The 11,304-nt window shown below is 35.5% G+C and overlaps 1 protein-coding gene across 1 annotated transcript; it reads left to right on the top strand.

The window, feature by feature from the left end:
* The first annotated feature begins 5,745 nt into the window (after window positions 1-5,745).
* LOC113283490 (interferon-related developmental regulator 1-like) lies at window positions 5,746-9,680 on the top strand. Its single transcript, XM_026532766.1, has 13 exons — window positions 5,746-6,094; window positions 6,367-6,538; window positions 6,683-6,763; window positions 7,011-7,093; window positions 7,168-7,286; window positions 7,375-7,488; window positions 7,642-7,751; window positions 7,844-8,144; window positions 8,455-8,532; window positions 8,625-8,675; window positions 8,793-8,885; window positions 9,013-9,090; window positions 9,224-9,680. Exons 1-13 carry the CDS (start codon window positions 6,085-6,087, stop codon window positions 9,272-9,274), a joined length of 1,341 nt encoding a protein of 446 aa, XP_026388551.1. The 5' UTR covers window positions 5,746-6,084; the 3' UTR covers window positions 9,275-9,680.
* The last annotated feature ends 1,624 nt before the right edge of the window (window positions 9,681-11,304 follow it).

Here is an 11,304-nt window from a genome sequence, read left to right as displayed (position 1 = left end):
CGACTAACTAAATATGAATAAAGATTAATAGGAATTTATTCGATAATAATTTGGACATGAAATTAGTACATTATGTAGATCTTGAAAAGTTATGCGAAATTCACTACTTGAACGTGTCATTCGGATACCGGACGAGCTGGAAACGAGAGCCGTAAAGTTATTGCGATATGTTTAACCATTAGTAAAACGGATGACCTTTGACCCAAGTCAAAACATGTTTGACTCTGGTTGACCTAATTAGGATCATCTAATGATTAAATTAATCTAATCAAGGTTACAATTAATTAATTCAGGTGTAAGTATGGTGTAAGACTAACATATATGGGTGAGTATAATGGTTTCCCCTTGGTACTATTTTAGATTGAGAATAGCAAAACCTTAGTTATTATTTACGAATTCAACCCATAACTGGAGACTTGTATGGTATTATTTTATGAACCTTGTATGAGCCTATTGGCTAAACTCCTTGAGTGTTGTGTGACTAACAGTTAGTCTCTATTAACAACGATCGATTCAAAGGATAAACCAGTGGATTGAGGATCTCGAGGTAGGCGTGGCTTGTCATCAGATCAGGTGGGAATCTTGTAACCTTCTTGTAATCATTAATATTTCTTCCTAGTTGCGAGCACGATGAGTCCTTATTATCTGTAAGCATATTTGTGTTCCATGAATGTGTATGTTGTGTGACATGCATTGTATGATTTTCCCTACTAGGAGTGTATGTGGTTCCCCCATAGATTATGGTTAAGTAAAGTAGGTCAGCATCTCCCTGGTTGTATATTATTTTAGTAGGCTGGCATCCCCCAGTTTTATATTATTTAGTAGGTCGGCACGCCGCAGATTGATTATTATTATCTTATATTATTTTATTTAGTATGCCGGCATCCTCCCGGTTGGAATTATTACCTTAATTAGTAGGATGACATCCCCCCAGTTGTATATTATTTAGTATGACGACATCCCCCCGTTTTGATGTTATTTATATGAAATTGGGAAAATCACTTTTGTGCATATTATATTTGTTTGTCTAACTTTTTGATCTTGATGGTAACATTATGAACCGTGGTTTGTATGGGCACTCTGTGTGGACGATGTTATTATTATTGATTAGGGTTTCTCTCGCGTCGTCTTTTCCAATGAGTTTGGCGAGGTTAGAGTGACACTTGCTTCATGATGCATAAATTGCTGAATGATTAGTTTCTTCTTGTTTCTTTCAACTTATATTCTTTTAGAACTGTGAAGCATGTTAGTGATTACTTGAGAATTATATGTTTTCATTAAGCACCCTTTTTGGGATGATGTGCTCACTCGTTTCCGCTCCAGTTTCAGTTATATCCAAGAAATGGTACGTGCGAAGATATCTGTTTTCTTAGATCTAAGGTTTTATCGAATCTAAAGATGTTGTATTATCTTTTATATGTAATCTTTGTTAATCTATAAAACAACAGATTATTATATTCATATCACTTGAGAAATTTTCATTTAAAAAATATCAGAGTATATGGGTTTGTTCTGGGATTAGTTTGTGTAATTGAGATTCTTAAGGTCATTAATCTAGAGTTGATGCTTCATTTAGATTGTAGTCCTATTAGATAGGTAGGTTTAGTATTTGGGGCGTCACAATTCCAGTTCGAAGTTAACTTGTAGTAGGCTAGTTTCTGTAACGGCTTAATACAGTGTGGTGTTCAAAGCTGGACTAGGTCCAAGGATTTTTCTGCATTCGTGGTTTCCTCGTTAACAAAATTTCTGGTGTTTGTGTTATTTCTTTTCCGCATTATATTTGTTTATATAATTGAAATATCACAAGTTGTGCGTAGTTCAGTCAGTTGATGAATCCGACCTTGATTGTTGGATAAAACTTGATTGACACTTGGGCATTGGTCTTTGGTGCTGTCCAAATTATTTCTCAATCAATCAGGCTCACAGATTTCTATCTATTCGATTTTTTGATTATATTGAGAAAGAGATAAAAGCTCTTTTATATATTTCTTGATTGAGTCTCACTTTCAAGTTGGTACTCTCAGAATTATATTGGGGTTTAGTCCATACGGATTGTCAAACGAATTTGTTATACCCCCACTTTTTTAGGTGTGACCGATCACAAGTATTTCCATATTTAGGTATAATCGATCCTAGTGATTGGTAGAACCGATTGAACCCTTGTATATGATTTGATCAATCATATAGTTGTCTTGTAATACAGGAAAACCAATTCTAAACTTGTTTGGAAGTGTGGTATAATAACCGATTCCAAGAATGCAAATCCATGTATATATGAAATAAGGATTTGCAGTGAAAAGATGTCAACGTACTTTGAACACGAGCAGTAACTCTTATCATTTATTGTTCAAAGATATTCCTTGGTACTCAAGGTGATCCTGTGCCGAAATAAATCAGAATCTTTTAATAACGTTTTTTGGTTTTATATGCTTTAATTACCAGCAATTAAATGCATATATCTAGTGAATAACGATTAGTAATGTGCATTTAATAATTGGAGATTTTCTATTGAGAGATTTCGGAAACATTGGACAAACATTTATTGGAATTAGGAAAACCGAATTTTGCCATTCATTGCATATCTTGAGAATACTTTCGATTTTGGAAATTCCTTGGTGTCCAAACATCCTTGGTCTATAAATACATAAGTTTGCATTTCTAGCAAACTATCCTAAGAGCCATGCAAACTTCATTTTTTGTTGTTTCTGGCGGAACCGTCTATTCAGAGAGGAAAGTATCCTAATTAGGTGAAATCTCTTACGACCACTCGTTTAAAGACTTATGTGGGATCAAGAAGCTCTACGAGTACCTTTGGTGGGAAACTGGATAATTGCAGTGTTATTAGTTTTCGATTGATTTGATTGACTAACGGTTGTTAAAACTTTGATTGCACCTAGTTTGTTTATGCTTGAGAATCTTCAATTATGATATAAGATTCACTCAAACTAGATCAGAGTATCGACGAGATCTTTATAACTATTGTTAGATCTAAAGACATCTTGTGATAATCCATTGTTAACAGACTCTGTTTTGTGCGTGATTGATCACAAGAGATTCAAGTGGTGTTGTGCAGGTTTTGAAGATAAAAGAAGATATGAAGACGAATAAGATTTCTTATTAGTTTTTGTATCTTGTGAATTGTGTGCACAAACCTTAATAGACTGAGATCCAACTAGAATCGATTTATCTTTGATAGATCTGTTTGATTAGTTGCATGAGATCAACATTCTCTATATTTCTCTTTGAAATCTATATTGATTGAGTGTGAATCTATAATTGACTATTTCGGTAGTTAAAGTTAGATTGATCTAACCAGACAAAGAAGTTTATTAGATTAAACATAAAAGCCTTTATCAACGACTCATATAAATATTTTAGCAAGATTGATTAGAGTGTTTACCAAACATATTCTTCGTTTGCTATTTGGAATACGATCCAAAGGACTTGATATTCACGTGCGTGACTCTAGAAGTCGAAGGCGTAGGGATACTGAGGGAACTAAGTAGCTAGGAGTAGTCTGTTTGGTCTCAACTATACGAAGTTGGTATTAGATTTTGTATAACGGCTCTGAGAGTATTAAATCTTGCTGTGTCTTTTACTTTGATTTCCGCATGATAACTGTTTATTATAATAAAGTAAAATACACATATACGTTAACTCCGTAATACTTGATAGTGACCCCACAGAGTTTGGTTATTACCGAACCTATTATCAAGTAACACACTTTGTTGTAGTATTGTCTCGATCTTGTATCCATAGTCAATCACACAAGTTATCTTGTTGTTGTATTGTCTCGATCTCGTATCCATAGACAGTCACACGAAGTCTGAACCGAATCGTCGTATTGTCTCGACTCTGTCTATAAACGATCACGTTCGGTAGAGGACTTATAGGTTGAAATAAAAATATTGTGGTGTATTCGGGTACCCTCGTCTTTTCAGCATTGATATCCGATACTCACCTACACACTTATATCCTAATCCGAGACTTGACTAAATCTAGACTAGGAATCAAGATATAGTTTTGGTCAACTAAAGTTGACAACATACTTGAGATATCAACACTTTTGAGTTCGACTGAGAAATGCTCTAACAATATTGATGTAGCTTGCTATAATGTCAACCTGATGTGGCATTCTGCCATATCACCCTTTGCTGATGTGTCATGACGACATCGCAAATGTGTTGAGTTTTCATGTTGAGTGATATTATGTGCTGATATGACATGTTGACATGTTCCCTTTTGATGACGTGATCCTTCAACCCCTTTGTTGACATAGCTTAGATGGAGACATATTTCTTGATGCTAAGGAGCCAAACAAACATGGCGGACATGATGACATGTGATGTCCTGTTGGAAAATGAGCGTTGATCGACATGTTTACGTGGTGTGCTGATCTCGTAGTGATTGGCGGAGATTTCGTGGCGTTATACATGGTGACATGGTAATATTTGGGTTTCTTTTTTTGCTTTTAAAATAATCGAGAAAAAATGGTTATATCATAATATTTTAATTTCAAGGGTAATCAAGACATTTACCAGGACGCCCTTAACCAATTACCTAGACTATATAATGTTAGATATTTTCAATATTGATTGCCGCTATACGGGGGTCAGGTCGTGGGGGTTTAGGGGGAAACCCCCTAGCAGAGTGCGAGACAACGTCTCGTGGAAATTTTTTCGGTTAATGAATTTGAAAACCCATTCGTTTTTTCAGAAATTTCCACAAAACATGTCTGTTCCCATAGGGTTTCTTCAAGAGACACCACTAATGGATGCCCGTTGAAAGCGTCTGTTCGTGATGGAAAGACATCACGAAAAGCCATGAATACCTCTTTAAATAGCGAAGGCTTTCTCCCATTTCAATTATCAAAATCTCTTTCTCTCTAAGCATCTTCAGAAATAAAATACCGTGTGTTCTTGGTTGGATCAAGGGAATACAACTCTTGAATTCAACAACGTTGTTTGGGCTTCATTATATCCTGAAGACAATATTTCGCTGACCAATTGTACTCGCCAATTATTTGGGAATGGTCGAAATAATTACTGAAAAGAATCGTAAGGCCTTGAAGCTTGTGTTATAACATTCTTTTCAATCTCTGTTTTCATCTTCTAGTACCCTGTATTTTCCAACATATAATCCTAGCCAAGGCGTTCAAGAATTATTTGGAACCCTTAAAACATGTTTCTTCTTTTTCCTGTCCAGTGAAAATATGTTAGTTTGGGTCTGTGATCATCAAAAAATCATCCCAGATGATGAGTACCATGCATATCTTAGCAGCATTTGTGAAATCCAAAGGGAATAATAGTTCACCACAGCTCCAGAAATAGCCTAAGAGAGGACCTAGCAAATTCACGTGTCATCTCACTCATCGCATATTCATTTCCTACTTGGCATATCCTTGTCCTGAAAAAGTTTACAGTTAAACTACGTTTTGTGCTTTCCAAGCAACAAAAAAGAAAAAAGAAGAAAAAGAATCTGACGCATATCCAGTTCAGGTCGGCAGTTTGAGGCTTTGAGCACACAAGTTACTTAAGGTCCTCAAATTCTTAAGCCTATCTTAACCGTTCATCTCATTTTATTAGGAATACTTAACGTGTCGCCAACAGTAAAGAACAAATCAAACAATATGGACGGTGGATGTGCTTTGTTGTCCTTCACCTTGAAACTTTCGCATAGCACACGTGTTTCTATGACATCATTATTATTAAAATTTTTCTACTTTAGGACCTGAAAAATTGCTAACTGGTTGTTCATTTCTTTGACCTAAATTTTGTGGGAGGAGTCAAAAAAAAGAAAGAAAAAAAAAATTGCCCTAAATTTTATCCTTTTTATCAAGATTTTTTCTTGGGAATACTGGAAGATTCCGAGTTAGTTCTTCTGTTTCATTTAAAAAGGTTGGATTTTTTCATGGCTAGATTGATTCCATACTCAAGATTTCAAATTTCCAGGAAGATTAATTCTAGAAAATTTCGCGAAAACAAAAACAGCAGCAGCAGCAGCAGCAAAAGTAGCAGTAATTATCAACTGCAGATTCATCAGTCTTATTCCTTCTAATAGTAATTGTTATCCAATAATAAAGTCATGGGTAAACGTAAGTTTTTCATTTTGATTGTTCTAAATTTATTTCTTTTCATTTTCATTTTTGCAATAATTTGATTGATTTTTTTGGTGCTCCACTTATAATTTCATGGTTCAGTTTATACCTTATAATCTATTTATTAGTCATATTGTTGGATTTTTGAAATGAAAAATTCAAGCTTTTTAGGAAAAATATAGTTGTACACAATTTGGTCTTTAAAATTGGTCTTTAAATTTGATCAATTTCGATTAAATTTTGAGCTTCTGTCGTGCATATGTGTGCAGGTAGTAAAAAAAGTAAAACTGCAACTCTATACGATAGCGATGATGATGATAGTCAAAGCTCATCGTCGACGGCCATGTCCGAGCTGACAATAGCGCAAGGCCCATATACTGAAGAAACCGATGGTGCCAATGACAATCTTGATGCTTGTCTTGTTGCTCTATACGAAAAGAGGTATTTGACTGTGTCTGTGTTCTATCTTACCTGAAGTGCAAATGTTCACAACATGTTTTTCTACTAAGGAATTACTAATATATAAGAATGACTCAAGGAGTGAAAATGGCTAATCATGACCATGGTGTAAAATGTTGAATGTAGGGGAACCACTAGAGAGAATGCACTGTCTACAATCGTCGACAGTTTTAGAATAAAGTTGCAGCATCAATTTGTGGCAAACAAGTAAGTGTTGATGTTTAAACAATCTCTGTTCAGATAGTATGAGGTGCTGATGATAACCGCTCTTTCAGCATTCACTCAGTTTCTTGATATTGATGTTATTGTCTTCTCGAGTAAATCGTTTCTTTAGTCTCTGTTAACCTTTGCAGAATCTCAAATCGCTCTTGTCATGTATCCCTGATTAGTACTCACTAGTATTTCAGTGAATCAGTTTATTGTCCTTACGTGGTTTCTTGATTTTCCTTTCTAGGTGTATCACTTTGCTCCATCAGTGTCTCAATTCTTTCAAAAAAGGATCTACAAAAGAGATACATTTAGCGTCTCTTGCCATTGGTTAGTGACAAGACTCTGGGTAGCGAATTTGTTGTTGATTTCTCCAAAAATGGCTAATATTTATATCTTTCTAGGATTGCTATCTGTAACTGCTGGTTGTGAGGATGGAAAAGCACAGGAAATACTCGAGGAATCTTTTACTCCTCTTTCCTTAGCTCTTAAATCTGGATCAGATTCGCTGAAAGTATCATCTGTATGTGTAAAATTGGTTGTTACTGAATTCCTCAGTTTTGTTCTTTTATTGCTTTGGTTTTTCATCCTTGATACATTGTTTGTTGCAGATTCTGGACTGTTTGGCTATATTAACTTTTATAGGTGGGGTTAATGAAGAGGAGACAGAGAGGTCAATGCAAATTATGTGGCAATTTATTAAACCAAAATTGGGACCAAATAATGTAAGTAAGCCTGATTTCTATTCTAAGATTGAAATTCTCTTATGTGGTTTCAACTTTAATCCATTAATCAGCAGATAATTTTAGTTCTTTTACGTTCCTCTTTAGTCTGCTATAAGGAAGTTTATGTTTTTTTTTTTTTTTTTTGTGCCTCAGGTTGTTGCAAGTAAGCCTACACCAGCTACATTGACAGCTGCTATATCTGCTTGGGCGTTTCTTCTCTCAACAATGAACGAATTCAAACTTAACTCTAAAGATTGGCAAGAGTGAGGGGGTTCTTTTCTCTACAACTTTTGTGTTTTCATGTTGGTCCAATGATTTTGGGTAGTGAATTTACACCAATTGGAAACACTTGCAGGTCAATTTCTCACTTCTCAACTTTACTGGAAAAGGATGATAGAGCACTTCGCATGGCAGCTGGAGAAGCAGTAGCCCTTATCTTTGAGATTGGACAGCTAGTGAAGTTTCGCAATGATGAGACTAACTCTGGTGATGAGATCAATAAACCCACAGAAGGGTATATACAAATTCAAGGACTGAGGGGGAAAATAACCAATCAAGTGAGGGATCTTTCAACAGAAGCAGGTGGTAAAGGCTCAGCAAAGAAAGATCTGAATAGTCAAAGGAACTTGTTCCGTGATGTGTTGGAGTTCCTTGAGGTAGTTTCTGATTTTTTTCCTCCTAATAAGTCGCTGAATATCGAAAATTGATAGAAAGCAATCTTGTGATTTCCATTAATAAGAGACATTACAAATGATCTATACGCGTGATGTGTTTTAACAGAAATTAAGAAATGAAAAATTGCTAACTAACAGTTCATAAATAGAAATACAAACCAATTGAAGACAGACACACGACTAGATGATAAAAAACAAGTAGAAGAAAGATGTTTGAAAAATATTCCTACTTTTATTTCGTCTGTAAATTTGGTCTGGCTGATTATGCTGACAAAAAAACATCTGTAAACAGGATGGATACCCTCCAGAAATATCGTTCAAAGTTGGTGGGGATACACTAAGCGTTTCCTCATGGTCGAAAGTGATACAGGTACGTATTTGTCTCTTCTATGCATTACTCCTTTATGTCAGAAATTAATAACTTCATTGACTGAAACTTTAATTCCTGTTATCCGAAAACAGTTAAACTTTTGTAGGCGGTTTCTGGCTGGTGGATTTGCTAAGCATATGCAGGTTGGAGTCTTTTTTTCCTAAGATCGTTGTTCTTCATGGTGTCTTGAATAATCATGTGTTGCTTTTTATATCTGTGGGGTGTGGATGCATGTAATTGTGTCTGATTTGATTGAACAGGACAATGAGGTGCTTCATGCTGTGTTTGGATTTACACCAAAGGGAAAAAATCAATCTGGAAGCAATCAAGAGCAGCTGACAGAAGATCAAAAGGTTTGTTCAAATATCCTCAATTTTTATATATCTTAGGGGAGGAGGTCCTTTATATTCTTGACTACCTGCTGTACTGATCCTATTATCATTCATCTAACTCCTCTGGAATATATTTCTTGGCCCACAGAAATTGATGAAAATTCAGAACTCTGTCGTGAGTAAAGCAAGAACTCAGTTTCTGAACAAACAACGCGTTTTATCTCAGGTAATCCTCATAATTTTTTGATTGCTCGCATTCCAGCAGTGAATACATTATCTTATCAGCAAAAGGATTCTTTACGTAGATTAAATTCAGTTAATGTGGGGATCTCTTACTGTATTGTATTGCCTTTCTCTAGGGGAAAAAAGGGGGACACTTCTCTGTTGGTCCCATGGATGAAGAAGCCTAGAAGCCATTTTTGAATTGAAGATTATATACATTGGGTTTGTGAGAAGGCTTTGGTGATTACCAATCCTGTTTGTGCAAATACAGATTTTAATTTAGCGTAGTGATGATTTCCCCTACCTTTCTATAGACGAGAGTTGTGATCTCGATCTGGAATGGCAGGGCGTAGTGATTTTGCCTAGTATTTGTGATCTCGATCTGGAACGGCATGGCAGGGCGTAGTGATTTTGCCTAGTATTTTAATATTTCATGTAAGATGTTGGAGTATGGCAAAAAGATGAATTAGCAGTACATTGTTAAGTTATTTGTTGTGTGTGTGATGTATTTGGAGTTTGAGTATTCCTTCTAAATTGATGATGTAATAATTCCATTTCAGGTCAAAATTATTTATAACGTTGATTGTTCTGTCACCTGCATTTTATTTATGGAGAACCCAATAGTAGCCTTAAAAATGCTTTTTGGGATAGTTTTTGTCAAATGCCTCGCATCACTCCAGATGAACCACTTTTCTTTGTAAGAGATTTTAATGTCTTATTAGGTCCTGATGATAAAAATGGGGCATTTTTTTTTGAACAAAGGAGCGGTATATCACATAGAAAGGTTCGTTACATCACAATTTATACGAGGGATCAACAAGTCAGGTGGATTAAACCACCATTTCCCACTTTATGTGCAGCTTTTGCCAAAGCATCAGCTATCTTATTACATTCTCTATAAACAAAATCACACGACCAAAGAATACCTTATTACACTCTCTATGAACAAAATCACACGACCAAAGAAACTATGTTTACATAAGCTTTGGCACGACGAAAGAAACTATGTTTAGCTTTTGCCAAAGCATCAGCTACCTTATTACACTCTCTATAAACAAAATCACACGACCAAAGAAGGTTAATATTACATAATATCACACACTTCCTAAGAAGAGGAGTACTCTTCCAAGGAGATAAGTAGACTGTTGTTGAAGATAAGAACTGATATTCAGATTATCAGTTTCAAAGATTACCCGGTTCCATCCATAGTTGCTAGCCATTTCCATTGCTTCTGTCAAAGCCCAAGTCTCCGCCCGATGAACACTAATAGCTCTTTTTACTGTTGCTTTTCCAACCACATATCTTCCTGCATAATCTCGAGTTATAATTCCAATACCAGCTAACAGAGAATGAGGACTATAAGAGGCATCAATATTAACCTTTAACATATTCATAGGAGGAGGTCTCCAAATGTTGTGCACATTAGATCTGACAGTAAATGAGTGAGACTGATAATCAATGGCAATGTCTAAATAATGCTGAGTTATGTAATGACTAACTTGATGTATGATTGTGTTTGGATTAGGTGCAAGATTACTAAATATAACTCTACGCCTATGTTTCCACATGAAATGCATAATGCAGCCTACAATATGTATAGAGATAGGAGTGTTGTAGATGTTGATACTGCTGCTGTTATCTTTCCAAGACTGAACTCATTCCAAAAAAGTTGAATGTTGCATCATAGTAGAATAACAGTGGGGAAGAAAGTATCTCCAAATAGCTCGAGCAAAGGAGCAATGAAGAAGTAAATGATTCAAGTCTTCACAGGTAGACGTATTGCACATGACACAATTCTGATGAGAAGGATCTTGGTGTCGAAACAACCTAGCTCTTACAGGAATTGCATTATGAAAACATTTCCATACAAAAAGTTGAATGTTATATGGAATTCTCAACTTCCAAAACTTAAGCCAAAATTGGGGTGAAAGGTTAAGAGAAGCATGGTTGTTGAGATCTTGTTCATAAAGCATTTTATAAGTTGAAGAGGTTGTGAACATACCAGAAGAAGTAAAAGGCCAAATGAGGGTGTCAGGTTGATCCAGCTGAATTGGAATAGCAAGAATTGAGTTCACCTGATCATTGTTAAAAAGTTGTCGCAGAACTGAGACCTTCCATTCAACTGTATGAGAATCAATCAATTAAGATACTAGTTGATAATCACTTAAATGCAGTTCATCCAAATCTTGTAAAGTTGTTGATGAAGAAGGAATCCAGT

Source organism: Papaver somniferum, chromosome 5 (genome assembly GCF_003573695.1).
Source record: "Papaver somniferum cultivar HN1 chromosome 5, ASM357369v1, whole genome shotgun sequence".
In the NCBI taxonomy this organism is placed as follows: domain Eukaryota; kingdom Viridiplantae; phylum Streptophyta; class Magnoliopsida; order Ranunculales; family Papaveraceae; genus Papaver; species Papaver somniferum.
The sequence above is the reverse complement of the archived record's forward strand: the minus strand, read 5'-3'. Positions and strand labels throughout refer to the sequence as shown.